General features: G+C 39.0%; 2 protein-coding genes across 13 annotated transcripts in view; one reads left to right on the forward strand and one right to left on the reverse strand.

The window, feature by feature from the left end:
- The window catches only part of MPP6 (membrane palmitoylated protein 6), a 131,278-nt gene extending 125,886 nt beyond the window's left edge, over window positions 1–5,392 (forward strand). For all 6 annotated transcript variants that reach the window (XM_027573497.2, XM_027573496.2, XM_027573495.2 and 3 more), the window contains one exon: window positions 261–5,392. In XM_027573497.2, the coding sequence (XP_027429298.1) occupies window positions 261–437 (177 nt within the window). In that variant the 3' untranslated portion in view covers window positions 438–5,392. The remainder of the gene's footprint in view (window positions 1–260) is intronic.
- Window positions 1–19,838, reverse strand: part of GSDME (gasdermin E) — a 120,077-nt gene that overhangs the window by 21,587 nt on the left and 78,652 nt on the right. The window contains exons 9-11 of one of the 7 annotated variants that reach the window (XM_027573504.2): window positions 12,573–12,646; window positions 9,577–9,650; window positions 8,525–8,614 (exon numbers count right to left, since the gene is read on the reverse strand). The exons of 2 other annotated variants lie outside the window; for them this stretch is intronic. In XM_027573504.2, the coding sequence (XP_027429305.2) occupies window positions 8,608–8,614; window positions 9,577–9,650; window positions 12,573–12,646 (155 nt within the window). In that variant the 3' untranslated portion in view covers window positions 8,525–8,607. Of the gene's footprint in view, window positions 1–2,160; window positions 8,615–8,639; window positions 9,651–12,572; window positions 12,647–19,838 lie in introns of those variants that run through there. 4 more of the 7 variants (XM_027573502.2, XM_027573501.2, XM_035723244.1 and 1 more) reach the window with 4 other exon arrangements.

Genomic DNA, 19,838 nt, shown 5'->3' on the forward strand with positions numbered 1-19,838 from the left:
TCAATTAGGAATCTTATCCTAAGATCAATGAAACAGAAGATCCAGACCACTTACAAAGCAAACATGAACACTGCTGGAAAGACGATAGGAATAGGTGGTGATGTCTCTCTTAACACTTTATAGATTCGATTTTGAGCATTAATATCAAAGTCACCATAAAAGTCTCAACGCGCTCATTTCTCACGTTCACTTTGAATCGGTGTTTGAGCAAGTAAATACACATTATGATAGAAACATTTCCTTTTAACACTCTTTGACAGGACTCTGACTTGAAGAAAACAGTGGACGAAAGTGCACGGATTCAAAGAGCATACAACCACTATTTCGATTTGATCATCGTAAACGACAATCTAGACAAAGCCTTTGAGAAGCTACAAGCTGCCATAGAGAAGCTGAGAATGGAGCCACAGTGGGTCCCAATCAGCTGGGTTTACTGATGATTCAATAAGGTTCATAATGGAAATAAAACTTTTTAAAAGTAACTGCAACAAATAAGCCTTCTACTGAGAAAATACATGCACAGATAGAAGATATCTGCCAAGTTCAGGCATTTTTATTGTGTAGATTGAAATACCAGTACACTATTCTGAATTTTTATATAAAATGTGGTTGGGAAGGTGTACTAATATATAATTTATCTTAATTTTTCTAACTTTTTATGGATAACCTTTCTATTCATACCACATAAAGAAATGCGTTGAAGCATTTTGTATATGTTTTGATTTAGTACCCTTGCCTTTTTCATCAAAGGAATTTTCAAAGCCTTCATTCTTGCATTGGTCTCCCATTTTCACTGTGATAATGAATACTTGAAATAGTTTTGTAAATCTGTCCTTTAGTTCAGTATTTAACTAGTGAAGGGTCAGTTACTCTTTATTAGGAGAAAATAGTAGTCGTTGGCCTTCTTTCCTAATACAGGTTCTTAAAGAAACAGAACTATAATGTTCATACCTTCCAAGTCTGACATCAGAAGTCTGCTCAACGCTACATGGTTTCGTTATTTCAGAGATATATGGCTATCCATTCTAATTTAAGCAGATACAATGTTTTTTTTCCCTTCTTTTCCATCTTGAGGGAAAAAGTGAAGAGCAATACTTCGCCCTCTCATTTGTTGCCATGACAGGCTGATACTAAGTGAATGTGTACACAGCAAGCAAGGCCATGCAGGGTAAGAGAGTGCCTTATCCTGTAACACCTAACACAGCAAAATGACACATAAAGTTGATTTATTTTCACATGTAGAAATTTGACTGACAAAAATGAACCTACTGCTTTCAACAGTTTTTTATTAGGATATGGTCAGCAAATGTATCATGCCTTTGCAAATTCCTGTGATGCTTTAAAATGCCTCTAAGTTTGCAAGTGGGGGATTTTCTGAACAATCAGCATGCTTTTTGAAGTGTGATGTGATTGTTAGAATACTTGTTAAATCTTTTGTGTTAAGAACCAAATCCATTGAACAACTTAGGAGATTTGGAAATAACTGTCAGCTGTCTTACCTATATATAACATATACATTATATAATATGTACATTGTATGTATTATATAATATACATTAAATAAGGTTTTATATATTTTTTTACATTTCTGTTAGGAAATGCACTTTTTTGTTTAGTAATTAGGAAAACAGCCTCTCTTTTAGAGGTATTAATGTACTCAGATTTTTAAAATTTGTCTCAGTATCTTCCTTTAGGATTCTTGGATGGTATAAATTCTTCCTCAAACATATTCAGAGATGTAGCTCATCATTTAACTAAGTTATGTTGTTTTATGTTGCTGCCAGCTTTTCACAGGGACAGTATTCATACCTACAGGGTTAGATGCTTGTGGTCATCTTTGTCCATGGTAGGCATCAGGCACCTGGCTGTTAATTTTTCTCCTCAGCAAAGCTGTCACATGGAACACTAGCCAGGAGGGCTTAGAAGGAAGAGAAAATACCTGGCAATAAGCAGTTATGCACACATTGCTTTAAATCTTCTTCACAATGAAACAGCCAAGCTGCTGTATTGTTAAGATTGGAAATGTATAGGTTTTTTTTTTATTCTAGAGTTTCATATCCAGAACACAAATTCATGTTCTTTGTCCTAGGATAGGGAATAGTTAGAATAGAATTCTCCTCTAGTTAGGCTCCTCAAAGCAACCTGAATCAAAGCACAGTGTCAAGGTAATGTCTTATGATTTAGTGTTTCAACACACTGTAAATTTTCAGGAAATGTGCTGTCTTCTGCGCAGAGCCTCTTTGAACAGCTTTGGGATCATCGTAGCAGCACAAGAAGCGTATCCACAAAATATTTCAACTGTCTTCACATAATGGAGATGATTTTTACATCATCTATATTTTTAGCCTTATCCTAGGGTTTAAAATGCATATTATTTAGAAAATAGTCCATACTTAAAGGAATTATTTCTATTATAAATGGTATTCATGACTAGTTAATATACACTAGATCCCCCATAATATAAAAGGAAATAATGCTGTTTAGTTTATCTCAGTCCAGATGCCAGAACTGAAGAGAATAAATTCAGAAAAGGTCACTGTATCTCAATAGAGTCATTGGACTTGAAACTGAAGTCCCATCTGAGTTTGCAGGACCCGGTAGAGCTCTACTGGGGCAAGGAGTCCCAGAGGCCCTAGGATTCTCCCAAGGCAATGAGAGTATCGTTGTAATCAATGAAGTATGAACTTCTCTTGTGGGAAATATCTAAAATAATTAGCTTTACTGAAGAGAAAACGGTTTAAAGTGATGCTAAACAATTGGTAATAGTTAAAATACAAATGCACATGCAAATTGCCTTTGGGAAACATGTGCCAATACATTAATGCACCCAAGGATGCTTTGTGACCAGAAGAGTGTCCACATTCAGCATTCAGGGCATGACTGTTTATATACAACTAAATATTATATATATATATGTTTTTTATTTTCAAATGTACAAATACCCCTAGAGGTGATGTTCCTGGATAAGTCATGTAACAGTATAACTAGTGGAATATATGTGATGCACTACAAGTAGAGTTTCACTTTTACTCCAGCCATGTCTTGATTATGTAGTCTTAATTTCTGTTTGATATTTGTATATTATCAAATATCCAATACATCAGGACTTTTACTTTTGCCAATTCTTAACTATACAATTGTTGAACATAGCTTTCTAAAATAGAAATCTTACCATAAACCCAGTATGACTACAGCAATAGTAGCCTGAACCCTAGATTCTTAGAATCTAGTAAATTTGCTTATAATAGCTTATCAGGACAAGTTTTCTTTAAAAGAGCAAATTGGTTATTAACACAAATTTAGGAAATAATGCAAATTAGCAATAAAATACAATAGTGTAGCATTATAGATTATGGCCAGATACTAACTGCTTTGACCACACTATCCCAATGACAATAAAAGATGATCTTTGCTTTAAAAATTCACTAAATTGGTACTTACTGCTAGACAAAACGGTAAGTGTCATAATCCGGTGATTGGAGTTGATTTTCAAGATGGATAGCCATGGAGTTAGGTACAGTTATTTTGAACTGATAAATATTAACCATAAAAGTTTTGAAAATTTGTCAAAATTGTGCTCTACTTAACATTGTACTTTTATGACTTCTGAAACAACACCCCATTTTCCAGAAATCACAGGCTAGGGAGCCAATAATTTTGTAGTAATGAATCTTTATACTAAATATGGAAAAAGAAATCCTGAACTTTTATGTACATATATAGGTCATTTTATAAATGTCTGAGTCACCATATATATAATATATATACAGCCATATGTATAATAATGTAAAATTCTCCCCAAATACATGAATAATAAAACTAAATATGGTCACCCATGTAACTGTAGCTAGTGATCTTAAATGTTTACGCCCAAATTCTTAGACATTCTGAAACCTTTTTCACATTGTTTTATAAGGCTCTAGTTTTACCTTGAGGCAGATACTAATCTCCTTTCTGAAAAATATGAAATTAAGCTCAGAAAATTATTATAACTTAATTTCTTTAAGCAAAAAGGACAGAGTTCTAGATGGCAACCTCTTAGGAAATACTTATTTAAACTTTAAATGAATTCGTGATATGGTTCAGGCTTAGAGATTATGGTAACTGCCCTCCTCTTGTTCCAGTGGATTTGCTGTGAGAATTCATGTAATAACATCTGTAATGTATTTTAAGTTCTTGAGCAAAATTCAGTATTTTAAATAATGGGATTATTGTATATATAAAAGTGAATATTCACTAACTTTCTAAGAATACAGTCAACTAATAAATCAGCATCATTTTTTGAGTATGCATTGTATATCTGAAGAATAACAATTCTGTAATTCTTTAAGGTAAGATTATTTTTAAATTACATTTTTGTTAGCCTCAAGTTTTATTTTTTAATATGTCCTATAATTCATTATGTTACCTTTGTGTTCCTGGAATGATTTAGTGCACAGAAACAGAAATGTCTTTAATATACTAAAAAGTGAAGGAATGATATCTCATTTCTAAGGTAAGAATTTTAAAGCATGGTTTGTACCACTTCCGTAGTACATTGCACTACTTTCTTTAATCTCTTTTGTTAAAAATAGAAATGGTGTACATCTACTAGCTGAGATCCTAATTCTGACTCTGACCATGCGACCTTTGATAAAATTTATATTTCCCTTTACTTTTAATATTCCACCCGTTAAATAAGGCTAGCTTAATATTTGTCTTCACATTAAATTACAAGAAGTAATTTGTAACTCTGATGTGATGAATGCTAGACTGGAAAATCCTTATTAGGCTACTTTATTTATTATATGTATTCACTTATATTGAGGTTGTTTATCTTTTGGTTCATTTAAAATGTATCTCTTCAGAGGTAGTATAATGAATGGTACACACCATTCGAGAATCCTACCTCTAATTTTAAAACAGCTCTGAGGAGGGTCTGTTCTCTCTTGTGGCCTTGGTCAGGAGGTCCATTTTAGTTTAGAACCCCACTCTCAGTCTAAACCTTTAACAAAATCTTGTTACTCACAAATCAAATAAAATTTAAGCAATCCAGTACTCTGACATCCAAGAAATTCTGAACTTTGGCCCTTAAAGCTGCCCTACCTTAGTTCTTATGCCTGAAATTTACCACTGCAGCCCTATTGTTTAACCCATAGTATTAAGTTTCGAAGGCATCTGTTTCTTTATAGGGAGAACTGTTGTTAAGGTCCAATTAGTGGACCTTGAATCTGACATGAAGACATCTAAGTTGCATTCTCTTTTTAATTGCTTCACGGCCGCTGGCTGATAATGCAGTGCTGTGATAAATCTGACTTGCCTCCACACACCAAAGTCAGCCAGAAGTGACTGTTCCTTCCCTTTTTTTCCCCTACCAGTTTTTCCTGTTTTCTAATTCCCAGCACAAACTGAATGAACACATCTACAATGAACATAAATGCTGCTTCGTACTTGGGAGAGTAAATGACTCCGTGCTTGTAAACCTTCTTGAGTCCCACTGAATAGGTACCGTTGCTTCCACAAAGCAGAAGCCAAAAGGTCTTATTTTAAAAGCTGGAACTAGAGGTCTCTGTTGCACTTCAGCAACAGCAGAGGGTAGAAACATACAAATATGACAGGCCATACCTGACATCAGTCTTTTCTTCATATCGGTCAAGGTGGCCAAGGAGCTTAGAGGAAGTGGAAAAAAGCAGAGCATTCAAAACTCCTCAGCTATAAATTACCACTGTTAAAGCAGAAGTAATCACCAGTTTAAATATATGGTCTTCATTGTATTCTGAAATAAGAGAGGCAGGCAATAGTACAGCAATTGCCCGGAAGACCTAGAGCTTTTTCTGGTAGACATGGTCCAAATGAGGAGTGCCTTCACCTTTTCAGGTGGAACCAGATTTGAGGAATAGCTCCTCTCCAACTATCATTTAAGTATAAGATAAATACTCCTCTTGGCTATGTGTCCTCTTTTAAAAAGAACGGACTCCTGTTTCTTTGGTAACATTGATTTTTAAGGAAGTGGGATCTAGGGTTTTGCTGGAGAAGAATGAGCACTAGGGTTTGGCAACAAGTGTAGTTTTCTGCAAGTTGAGTTGTTTTAGAGCCCATGGTGAGTATTTGATGTGAAAACCTTGCTTTGGGGATTTTTTTTTTCCATTTCAGTTTGGTATATTTTTTATTTTGAACACAAATGCATGCTCTACCTCTAGTCTTTGAAATAATTGTAGAACTTTTTTTTTAATGGCGGGCAAAATGCTTGTTAGCAATCTAAAAAGCTGAACAAGCTGCTGAAGTTAAGTTTCTGATGAAAAAGTTTAAAAATAAAATTTAATTGCTACTGCTTTCCAAGTAATTGTATTACTAGTTCCTGTATAAAGAAACATTACTGCTGCCTTTGTATAAATAAAATTTTCCTGCAGTACAATTAAGTATTGATTTTTCAGAAACTGTCCCTATAAATTTTTCTTTTCGCATATTTCCATATGCTGTCCAAAACAAACATTGAAACGTTGAACATGTGAGATTGTATATTCCAAGTAAAATATTTTTGTACATATAAAAATATTGCAAAAATGTAGTGTTTCATTTATAGGTAGAAGTAAGGTTTAGAGATGATAAAATACAGAGGATACCAGATTAGCTTTGGTAATTTCTTTTAAATGCCAATAATCTTTACAGAAAGCCTGTAATAACATTTAGTTTTTCCCACCAAAATAAATATATAAATTTTTCACCTGCTTCTCTTCTTTAACAAGGAAACCCTAACTATTGTTTCCTCTATCCCAGCCCAAGCCATTTGGTGGCTTTCAAAGGTGACGTACTCAAGGAAAAAATGGCAGAGACAGGGAAGATTAAATTATAGGATCAAGAAAAGGCCTCTGTGCTTAGATGACATGAGATGCTAGGACGAGCTAGCCCAGCAGGAAAATCCCAGGTGGGAAAGACAGCACCTGTTGGGGCACAGCTCAGCCCTGAGGCCTGCAATGGAAAAGGGAGGTGGATCCACCAGGCTGGCCAACAGGTGGAGGCGTGACTGTGGGTGAGTGCGGGAAGCCGGTGTCCACAACAGGTACTTTGCAACTCGTTCTCAAGCTAAGTTTCTGGGATTTCATGCCTCGTACTTCAGAAATGGCTAGTGTACTTCTCATGTCTCCCAAAGAATTTGGTTTTAGATTGTTCACTTTCTTCTTACACTGTTTTCTCTCACTGCAGTAAAAAATTACCACAAACTTCACAACTTTGAACACAAACTCAGTTCTGTAGGTTGGAAATCCAATACAGGTCTCACCTAAGTGAAATTGAGACATTTCCCGGGGCCTGCCCTGGCTCTCACTGCTGAAGAGAGAATCTGCTTCCAGGCTCCTGCAGGCTGTTGGCAGATTACAGTTCCATGCTGGTGTAGAACTGAGGTCCCCGCTTCCTTACTTGCTGTCACATTGGACTGCACTCTTGTTCTGGAACTGACCTCCGTCTCAGAGCCGGCAACAGCACTGAATCCTTCCTATGCCTCATCTTTCCTGCATTTTCTTTGGCCAAGTCTCTCACGGACTCTTCTGCCTTCTAAGGGCCCTACCAGATAATCCAGGATAATCTCCATCTCAAGGTCTGTCACCTGAAGAACACATATAAAGTCCTTTCTTGGCACATAAGGTAACATGTTCACAGGTCCCATGGACACCTGAGGAACCCTGATAGGGCCACAGCACACTAGCTAATAGAAATGTTTCTTCCTGCACCACTTGTGAAAGACTAGTAGTCATGGAAACATCTGAGTGAAGGTGGCTTTCCACTTCCGTTGTTCTGGGAAATATTCTATGTTCTGTTTTCTAGGTATCTGGTCTACCAGAACTTGTTTACAAATGTAAATGTACACTTGGAATTAATAATCGTATATAGTGATGAGGGTACCAGTTACTTAGAAGAGCCTTTTGGAGGCCCACTCAAACATGCCCAGCCCTACTTTGTCCACCACATCACAGTGGGGTCTGCTAAGGAGTGACAATAACTGGGGGGCTGGGATCACCTGTAGCAGCATAAGGCTACATCCTTTTTTAATTGCAGATTTTTAAAACACAGTCTAACAGGGTAACTGGCTGATAATTGTGGAAAGGGCCAGATGCCTTAGTTGCCTGTTTGATGTAACCCAAACTTTTGGCATGTGCTGGAATGGTGTCTTTTCTTTCTGCCTGAAGCTGAGCTTTAGTTTTTGTTGCTTTTGGGTTTTTTTGCCTTGGCTTTGCTCGGTTGTTTTTCATTTAGAGGTTAATACATATAAAATTATAACGGGAATAGAAGGGTAACCCACCTCCCCCACCCCCAACCTCTTATCCCAGCCTCTAAGTCCTCTCCCCAAAGGAACCACTGTCCAGTTTCTTGTGGACTCAAAGGAACTTCCCACTGCATTGTGATACATGTGTGTTTACACAGATAGATTCTTCTTACAGAAAGGCATGTACAGTGCTATTTTCACTTTTTGGCAGATTCCTTTCCAGTTTGTTATAAGGTGCTCTTTATGTTGCCACACAGTGCACAACTCTTTTTTTCATGTATTGGAAGTATTTGCGTAAGATTTAGTCTCATTTTTAATTGAGGTGATGAAAGAGTTATTTTGCTTCATTTCTTCTGTGTTAAGATTCCTTAAAATCTGAAGAGCAGAAAAAGGAATAGATGAGGGTTAAAAAAAAAAATGCTGAGTAACACATTTCTCTTTCAACAGCTGCTACTTCTTATCCTACCTGCTCCTAAAGTAAGACAAATTCTAGGAGGAAGTCTTAGCTACTTTTTGCTCAGGAAAAGTGGTTTCAGCTTCCCAGTGGTTAGTGGCAATGGAATGAGAGGCACTAGAGAGAGAGTCCAAGTTCTTTATAAAAGAATTGCAAACAAACAGTTGAGTTTCCTTTGATACAGTATGTAGTATTTTATAAATTAAAAATCGAGAATACATGGGAAATCATTGTTCTAGACATAGAATTGGTACGCTCATCAAAGCATAACAAAAAAAGAGTCTATAGCTAGACCCCCTAAGGAAGGGTATCCTGCTAATTATTTTGTTTAGCAGAATATATGTACTATAATGGCACTTACAGTTCATTTGTCAATCAGTACATCTAAAATAGAGACTTCTATAAATTGTCTTCCTATGGCATTCACAATTTAAAATGAATTTTTGGATCAAAACCAGACTCATCTGTTTTTGTATAGCAGAAAAAGAGAGGTGGACCAATTTTTTTCTGAAGAAAAAAGTCTGTACACTAGCTTAGAATTCTCAACCCTCCTCTAACTCTTCAGATGCTAAAATCTAACTTAGACACTGGGTCATTAGCACAGGCCTTTTATGAAAAACTGTTTACAGAGTACCTGGTGGCTAAACTCAGTAGTGTATCTTAACAATGCTGAAAAATACCCAGCCTTGGCTGATAATATGTACTTGTAATTCACATATGATGTTATTAATGTGCTCTGCCTAAAGCACGGAGTCCGTTCAGGCTTATATAAAGAATTAGTGGGAAAATGTTAGGGTCCTTCTGGGTGACAACTTTCACACATGACTGCAGTCTCTCCAGGTTCATGTTGGCTAAGGCAAACAAACGCTGCACAATCATAAACCTTTCCATATCCTTCAGAGGAGCCAAGTCTGGATTTTCAAGATCAGATACTCCATCATCAGAGAGAGTACGGAGCTGAAATGACACATTTAAGCAAATTCATTTAAAAATGTTACAGAAAAACCACATAGGTGAATAGTAATGTACTTCTAGATGATTATGGGGAAAAATTAAATTGTTACTGCTTTTTAAATTCCCCAAGTGGTGCAGAAAAACCCTAAAGATGTAACAAGATCTGTTTCTCCCAGGCCAGGACCTTACGCCTGATTTTTCCAATTTGCCTGGAGTTCTGACTGAATCTCCACTCTGAATTCTACCTTCTACTAGATCCCTTAACTTCAGGAGATGAGAAAGTTCAGAATGTAACTTTCCCTACACACAGTATGTATGGTTTGATTTTTCTTTTTATTTTAATGATACTAGAATTTCTTAAATAGTTGCTTGATATCCTCAAAGGGATAGGTACCACAGTTCAGTTATGCTTCCCGCCTCAAGAACCTTTGCCCTTGCTATTCCTACCTGGGACGCTCTTCTTCCAGAGCTCCATGTAAACCTTTTCTTCTCATCTCTCATTGTCCACTGAAATGCCTCATCAGAAGGGCCTTTCCTACCCCCCCCCACCCCCATATCCCAACCACTATTACTCTACTGTCTTTCTGAAATTATCCTCCTCATAGTCACTGTTTAGTCTGTTTTCTAAAACCTAAGCTTTTTAGGAGACCAGGGCCCCAGTCTGTCATAAAACATAGGCCGTCAATGTGTTGAATGAATGTTAGCTCTTCAGAGAGGTCATTTCAGATGCTGCTCTAATATTTTTTTAGCTTCAGTAATTACAAAGATTAGTTGATTTGATTTTTACTAGGCATTCAAAACCAGATCAATGTAGAAAGTAAAATTAAAAAATGAAACCTATAAAGTATGTGTGAATTTTAACTGAATCAGAAGAGAATCCAAGAGATTTCCAGAAACGTCCTGAGCAATGATAACCTTACTAAAAGCTTGCCCCAGTGTCCGAAGGGCAGCACTCATTTGACTGTAAAAGTACTTGTGTGTCTATTACCAAAATAAGCCTTAACAAATCTACACCGTGTAGAATGACCAACTACCACTCACACAGTGTTACCACAGGCTTAAGAGCAGCCTTTGGCTAAGACCGTAAACTCAATTTTGCTTTAGAAAGTAGATTAGGCCTACTCTTTGAGCAGAAGCACCATATTCCAGTAATTTAAGAATGAGCTCCACTGGCACAGGCTGCCCTCAGCGGGCTCTGTGTCTGGGGTCTGAGCAGCATCCAGTTTCCTTCCCTGAACAGCTGCCAGCCCCAAGTGCCCAGGGGCACTTCTAGGTATAAAAGATTACAGTCACCCAAAGGGTGGTGGGGCAAAAGTGACAGTCTCTCAAAGTTACTCTGGCCACAAGAGAAGATAGGAATGCAGGTACATTTCTGTACCCTGTTCTAAGTAAATCCCCGTAAGTAACTCGACACCCAAATTCCTTCAGGAGGCAGGAGCCTCATTGTCTTAAGGATTGTTGCAATATCTAGGGCAGATTATGTGAAGATATCCAGGATATTGTTTAAAGAAAATTTTTTTTTTATGTTAAGCAGCCCCCAGAAAGCAGACAAGTGACTCTGGGGTGGGTAGTTTTGTGCCCGTGTAGAATGCCAGCCATCCTGGAACTCCAAATGTGTCCTCCTGGCTACGCTCAGACCAACAAAACAGAACTTGGAAGGAACACAAAGATCAAATCTAACGCTTACTGCAAGGAAGATGACAAGTAAGTGTGAGTTTGTTGGGAGAGGGAATTAGCTAATGTGGTCTTGCAGTATTTTGATGATTTTGTAAATCTTTACTAAGGGTAACCTGGGAGATGCGAAGCACTCAGTTACTGCAACAGAGAGCTGGGCTATGAAAGCAGAGCTACTGCCATGCTCATCACTGCACACAGTTAGGTAATGGTACTTACTATCTCCAATACCCAACTACACCACCAGACAGAACATACCTGCTGTCATGTTTTCAAGTAGTTCAGTTTTAGTGATCAAAGTGTAAGAACTCAGCATTCTTCTGGGTGGGTAGAATCTACTTTCAGTTGTGAATGGGTTCTAAACTGCTCCTTGGAATGATGCCCTGTTCAGATGTCTTTGCTATGCACAGAAGTACCCAAGGCCCTAAGCATGGTGTTCAAGCTCCCAGAGCGGATGGGTAACAAATTTCAGGATCCTGGCCGGGCACTTAATCTCAAGACCTGCTTCCTAGATCTGGGAGCAGAGCTCTGAGCTTTGGTCTTTTGAGCCTACATAGCATCTTGGTCTGGGCTCTTAGTAAGTAATCAGACCTTAAAATAATCCAGCCAGGTGTGTTCAGCTAGCTACTATGCCCCAGGCTGAGCAACACCTGCCCCATTGGAGTGGCTTCTGCACAGCCTATTGATGGCTCCTTCTATTAATGACCCAGCTTGTAATTTAAAAAAGGAAAAGCTTAATCTTAACTCTCTAGGGCTAAGCTCATCATTACCTAACTCTTGCTCCCCGCCATGAAATTTCCTTAGGGCACAAAGCTAATGATCTGAGACAAAGCAGTCCTCTCAAATGCCTCCCTGGTGAATTAGATGCAGAGCTGAATCAAACTGGTCTATAGCCCTAGCACTGCCATTGCAAATAACAGCGTGTCAGGCTCCTTCCCTGCAGTGTTACAACCAAACCAAACTTTGGCCAAACTTATCTCCAGTGGGGAAGCTGGAGATTTGGAGGCTAATGACAAGGTTGGGTCCTAGCCCTGTAAGCAAGTTCTCTGTACAAATGATGCTTTTCCTCTCAGCCTCAGTCTTCCTGTAGGGTAGAATGTGTGGTATGATGTGGATGGTGTGTAAAAAAGTGGGGTTAGTAATAATACCTGTTTAACCTATTTTGAAGAGCTATTGTAGATGAAAAATCCTAAAGGTGTTTTATCAATTGTTAGGTGCCCATTCCCAGATCCCCACTGAGAGGTTCCTTACCAAATGACACAGTGTAGGAATAATCTGGAGTTTACAGCAAGCACCCAGCAGCGCTGCTGCATTATCTGGCATTTCTGCAGGAGACAAAAAACAAAAAAATCCATGGGAACTGGCCAGCCCCTGAATTGTATCTAATTTACACATTAGTGCTCTCCCAGCAGTGAGGCAGAGGACATGCTCAGTAATTACTGAATAAATGAATGAATGGTGCTAAACAGGCAGCAAAGGCCTTTTAGAAAACAGATGTTGGAATAAGGTAACCAGCTCTGTGTTCACTAGAGGATAGTCCTTAACATTCAATTTGCCAATCAAGAAGAACTGTACAGACTCAAGGAAAAGCAAATCATATTGAAAAGAAAAGAACCTACCTTTTCCTGAAGATGGCAAAGAAGGAAGCCCCTGCCCCTCCCAAAGTCAAAGCAAAGGCTTTGAAGGCCAAGAAAGCAATGCTGAAAAGCATCCACAGTCACCAAAAAAAAAGAAAAAATCCATATGTCACCTACTTTTTTTTTTTTTTTTAAGATTTATTCATTTGAGAGGGAGAGAGAGAGGGAGAAGCAGACTCCTTGCTGAGCAGGGAGCCTGACACAGGGCTCGATCCCAAGATCATTACCCGATCTGAAGGCTCAACTGACTGAGCCACCTAGGCGCCCCCACATGTCAACTACTTTTTGACAGCCCGAGACACTGTGTCTGAAGACAGCCCAAATATCTTCAAAAGAGTGCACCCCAGGAGAAACTAGCTTGACCACTATGCCATCATTAAGTTCCCCCTGACTACCAAGTCAGCCATGAAGAAAACAGAAGATAACACACTTGTGTTCACTGTGGATGTCAAGACCAGTGAGCACCAGATCAAACAAGACTGTGAAGCTCTATGATACGGACATAGCCAAGGTCAACACCCTGATCAGGCCTGATAGAAAAAAGGTGGCATATGTTCAACTGGCTCCTGACTATGAAGCTTTGGATGTTGCCAACAAAATTGGGATCATCTAAACAATCTAGCCGGCTAAGTCCTAAATACAAATTTCCCCACCAAAAAAAAGTAGAACCTAGAATTTTGGTGCAATTCTAGGAGGTTTTCAAGCAGGATCATTTTGGGAGAAAAATGCAATGTGGCTGGACAAAGGGGTGGCACTGCAGAACCCTCCAGCCTACCACTAGCTCAACACAAGGGGCACCAGGGACAGAAGCTGGTGGAGGGCTGCACCAGAAGGGCCCTGCCAAGTCCCAGGGAAAGGAAATCCAAGTTCGTGTTATTGAAAATAGATTTTAAATCCCAACCAGGGTAAGTTTCTAAAAGAACCCAATCCCTCAGGGTATAACCTTTGAACTGAAAAGGCAAAAGAGGAAAGAGTTACCTGCTGCATCATCTGGCCCAGGAACCACTTAAGAACTCTGTCCATCTCCTGCATTATTTATAAACAGCAGGTCACTGAGGCTGTGATCCAGCAAAGTACAATGAAACATAACCTATACCTAAGAGAGGAAGGCTGCTAGGAGGATGGGGCAGCTCCAGGGAATGATCCTGCTTGAAAACCTCCTAGAATTGCATTTAAATGTTGTGTGTGCATTTTCCCACAGAGAAGATCAACAGCCAACAAATTATCATGGAGGCCCTTATCCCATCAGGAAGATCAAGCTGGTAAGTAAGTACAGGCCCCCTGGTGGAAGGATCACAGGACCTGGAAGGGCAATGACAGAGTCACCTGGGACATGAAGGCCTAGCTGAACCACTGTCACACATCATCTGCCCTGTTCATGCCTCCATTCCTTCAGTTCTCAGGTGGCTTCTGAGTCCCATGTAACCATCATCATCCACCCACCCACCCCCCACCCTTATTCTTGGAAATACTTTAGTTCCATGTTATGCAGATTCACTATTTTGAGTATGGTGCTAGGGACACAAGGATGAAATAACAGCATCTGCTTTATAGAGCTTACCAACTAATTTTACTACTTTAATTTCCTGTGGGTGCAGATGATTATTTTCTCCTACCTCAGCACCTAGCAGTGCCTAAAACACAGAAGCTTCTTCAGTATTTCTCGAGTTGAAATCTCTTCCATATTCTGACTCTGTTTTAACAAATTACATCTGGGGAGTTCATGCTTAAGGTCACTGAGTGGTTGAGGAAGTGTTCAAGAGACAGGAAAGATACTGGGATTGAAGTGCTTTAAACAAGTTAAGCATGAAGAGGCTCGTTCAAAATGGTGATGTAGGAAGATTCTGAACTCACCTCCAGCTACATATGGAACAATTCCCTTGGTGTGGGGGGGGGGAGGAAGGAAAAAAAAAACTACACAGCCAGCAAAGAAGAAAAAACTGACATCTAAGCAAGTAGGAAAGGCTGAGACACAATCTCACCATAAACCCCACCCTTGGCACAGCGACCCACAGTTGGAAGGGAACTCAAAAGCTTCTCTCTGAGGAGCAGAGTTTGAACCCCACATTTTTAAGACAGGCACTGGAGGGACCAGCTCCCCAGATATCTAGCTTTGAAAGCCAATGGGGCTCATGTTCATGAGACCCACAAGGCTATAGCAAACTGAGAAATGGTTCTTAAAGGCCTTGCCCATGGACTTACTTGCCTGCACGAAGTCAGCCCTTTGAAAGGGGTCCAGACTTTCTGTGAAAGAGGCTTGTTAACTTAAAGCATCAATCTGAAGGGCAGACCTCTCAAAAGAGCAAGGGGCCTGCTGGAGTACACTGTGAGGATGGGGGCCAGTGCTTACCATCTTTGCATCCTTCCTCTGCCACACTCCAAGGCACCCATATCTCCTGGAAGGGAGCTGTTACACAAGTCTGATGCTCTAGTTTTTATGGCTGCCTCTTGATCACCTGGCTCTGGTGGCTATCAGGCTTGATAGCCTGGGCCCTATGGGACTATAACAAATGGAGAGCCAGTTCTTGGCTGACTACTACCCCCAGTCTTTCTGTGATAGAGGCCTATTTATAGAAGGAGGGGAAGATGGCAGCTGAATAAGAGGATCTTAGGTTTGCCTCATTCCACAAATACAACTAGATAACTATCCTATCATCCTAAATACCCCAGAAATCTATCTGAAGACTGGCAGAACAAACTCCACAAGTAAAGGTAGAGAAAAGACCATAGCAATCAAGATAGGACCAATAGAGATGTGGCTTGGGAGAGAAATGGATTGTGGCAACAGCAGTGGGGAGGGAGCCATGGTCACAGAGAAGGGCAAAAGATAGACTAGCATACAGGGGAGCATACAAGGAAAACAAATCCCCATAGCAATTGGCTTGGAAAGCAGGAGGGCTCATATTCTGTGACTTCTTGTAATCAGTGGTGCTTAAAGCCTGGAGTTTTAAAGGTCACCATGCTTGGCTCAGGGAGAGCTTGGAGGACATTGCCTGCCTTCTCTCCAAGAGCCCACAGCCTGTGGACTTACAGCATGGAAACAGGAATGTGAAGAGCACCTAGAGCAAACAGTGGGGAGGTTATCAGCTCATCTTGTAGTGTGTCCCAGAGAGACCCCTCCAGGACCATAGGAACTGGCAGGTGCCATTTACCTCCCCCACCCATCAGCATAAAAGCAGAGCCATCTGTGGGAACCAGCACAACATGAACACTCACTCAACTCATTTACACCAAGCCCTGCCCATTCATGCTTGCCTCAGTCCTAGGATAGTAGGTCCTGTCCCCCAGAAGACTGCCCCAAACTCCTGCCAACACTGCATCTCCTGATTTGCAGGTTTTGAGGCCTCAGTTCCAGTGGCAGCAGTGAGAGTTCTCATTACATGCAGACCAGAGCACACCTAGGTAAAATGTGCCACATACAGACTAGAGACCAAACACTGCCCACGACAGGCAAGGAGAGCCTCAGCAAATGACTAGTCTGAAGCATAAAGAGGCCAAGACACATTGGAGACCACTCCCAGAAGTGCTAGGCCTTGGGGAACGGGACACTACACTGCAGGGCACTACATGTAGGACCTCTTCTTCATAAAGCCATTACCCTCAGGAACAGGAGACATAGCTAACTTTCCTAACACAGAGAAACAGGCAGAGAGACTTCGACAAAATGAGAAGATAGAGGAATTTGTCCAGAATGAAAGAACAAGACAAGGCCATGGCCAGAGATCTAAGTGAAACAGATACAGTAACATGCCTAATAAAGAATTTAAAGCAATGATCATAAGAATACTCACTGGACTTGAGAAAAGAGTGAAGGACATCAGTGAGACCATTAACACAGAGATAAGGAGTAACAAAGCAGAGATAAAGAGCTCAATAAACAAATTGAGAAACACTCTTGATGGAATGAACAGCAGGCTAGAAGCATGGGAATTAATGACCTAGAAGACAGAGTAATGGAAAATAATCAAGCTGAACAAAACAGGGGAAAAAAAGAATCCTGCAAAACAAGAACAGACGTAGGGAACTCAGTGACTCCATCAAATATAATAACATTCATATTACAGGAGTCAGAAGAAAGAGAAAAGGGGGCAGAGAATTTATCTGAAGAAATAGCATGAAACTTCCCTAAACTGAGGAAGGAAATATATCCAGAAGGCACAGAGAAACCCCAACAAAAGCAGATTCACACAAAGACATACTGTAATTAAAACAGAAAAATACAGTGATAATGAAAATATATTAAAAATGACAAGGAAGGCAGTTACATACAAAGAAAACTCCATAAAGCTGTCAGTGGATTTTTCAGCACAAACTTTCCAACCCAGAAAGGAGTACCATGATATATTCAATGTACTGAATGGGAAAAATGGCAGCCAAGAATACTCTATCTAGCAAGGCTATTATTCAGAATAGAAGGAGATGGAGTTTCCCAAACAAAAACTAAAGGAGCTCACAACAACTAAAACAACCCTGCAAGAAATATTAAAGGGAACTCGGAGTGGAAAGGAAAGACCAAAAATTATAGCATGAAGGTAGAAAACACAAAAGCACTAAAATCAAATATTTCTGTGAAAAATCAGTCAAGGAACTCACAAAATAAAGGATGTAAAATATGACACCATATACCTAAAACGTGGGGATAGGAGGAATAAAGAATGGGTTCAAACATAAACTATCAGTTTAATACAGACTGCTATATATGCAGAAGATGTTATACCACAAATCAAAAACCACTAATGAATATGGAAAGAATTTTTAAAAATCCAAATGTATCAGTAATGAAAACCAGCAAACCATGAAGGAGAGAAAGACAAGAATGAATCAGAGAAAATGTTCAGAAACCACACAGCAAGTTAAAAAAAAATGGCAATAAATACATGTCTATCAATAATATTTTGGAATGAGGGGTGCACCTGGGTGGCTCAGTGAGTTAAGCATCCAATTCTTTATTTTGGTTCAGGTCATGACCTCAGGGTCCTGAGAACCTCAGGGTCCTGAGATTGAGCCCCAAGTCAGGCTTCATGCTAGGCGTGGAGTCTGCTTAAGATCCTCTCTCTCTCCCTCTGCCCCACCTCTCTCTCAAAAAAAAAAAAAAAATCTTCGAATGAAAAAAAGGACTAAATGTTTCAATCAAAAGACAAAGTGGCGGAATAGATTTAAAAAACAAGACCCATTCTATATGCTGCCTACAAGAGTCATTTTAGACATAAAAACACCAGCCAATTGAAACTGAGGGGATAGAGAAACATTTATCATGCAAATGGATGTCAAAAGAAAGCCAGAGTAGCAATACTTATGTTGGACAAGACTTTAAAACAAAAACTATAACAAGAGACAAAGAAGAGCACTATGTAATAATAAAAGAAACAATCCAACAAGAAGATATAACAATTGTAAATATTTATGCATCCAACGTGGGGACACCGAAATACATAAAACGGTTAACAAGAAACATAAGGGAAATAATCTATAATAATACAGTAATTGTAGGGGACTTTAACACCCCACTTACATCAATGGACAGATCATCCAAATAGAAAATCAATAAGAAAACAATGGCTTTGACACAATGAACCACATGGTTCATTTAGGATGGAGAACACTCCATCCTAAAGAATGTATATTCTATTCAAGTGCACATTGAACATTCTCCAGAACAGATCGTGTATTAGGCCACAGAAAAAGCCTCAACAAATTTAAAAAGATCAAAGTCACACCATACATCTTTTCTGACTACAACATTATGAAACTAGAAGTCAACAACAAGAAAAAAATCTGGAAAGACCACAAATACAAGAAGGTTAAATAACATTCTACTAAACAATCAATGGATGAAGGGAAATGAAAGAAGAAATTAAGAAGTACATGGAAACAAATGAAACTGGAAATGAAAGAAAAAATTAAGGAAGTACATGGAAACAAATGAAACTGAAAATACAATGGTCCCTAAAACCTTTGATGCAGCAAAAGTGGTCATAAGAGGGAAGTATGTAGGAAAACAGGCCTACCTCAAGAAGAAAAATGTCAAATAAACAACCTAATCTTACACCTAAAGGAGCTAGAAAAAGAACAAAACCTAAAACCAGCAGAAGGAAGGAAATAATAAAGATTAGAGCAGAAAAAAATGATACAGAAACTAAAAAAATAGAACAGCTCAATGAAACCAGGAGCTGGTTCTTTGGGGGAAAAAAAAATCAATGAAATTGATAAATCACCAGCCAGACTTATGAAGAAAAAAGAGAAAGGACCCAAATAAATAAAATCACAAATGAGAGATCAGAAATACCAAACACCACAGAAATATAACTATACGAGAATATTATGAAAAACTATATGCCAACAAACTGAACAACCTAGAAGAAATGGATAAATTCCTAGAAACATATAGCCAACCAAAACTGAACCAGGAAGAAATAGAAAATTTGAACAGACCAATTACCAGCATGAAATTGAATCAATAATTTAAAAACTCCCAACAAAACTCTAAGACCAGATAGTTTCACAAGCAAATTCTGCCAAACATTTAAAGAATAATATCTATTCTTCTCAAACTATTCCAAAAAATAGGAAAGGAAGGAAAACTTCCAAATTCATTCTATGAGACCAGCATTACCCTGATACCTAATTTAGATGGACACCACAAAAAAAGAGAACCACAGGCCAAGATCTCTGATGAACATAAATGCAAATATCCTCAACAAAATACTAGCAAACCGAACCCAACAGTACATCAAAAAAATCATTCACCATGACCAGGGATTTATTCCTGGATTTATGAGTAAGCAGATTAAATCAGTAACCAAAAACCTCCTAACAAACAAAAGTCCAGGACCAGATGGCTTCATGGGTGAAATCTATAAAACATTTAAAGAAAAATTAG

The sequence above is a fragment of the Zalophus californianus genome, chromosome 12 (assembly GCF_009762305.2).
Source record: "Zalophus californianus isolate mZalCal1 chromosome 12, mZalCal1.pri.v2, whole genome shotgun sequence".
Classification (NCBI taxonomy): domain Eukaryota; kingdom Metazoa; phylum Chordata; class Mammalia; order Carnivora; family Otariidae; genus Zalophus; species Zalophus californianus.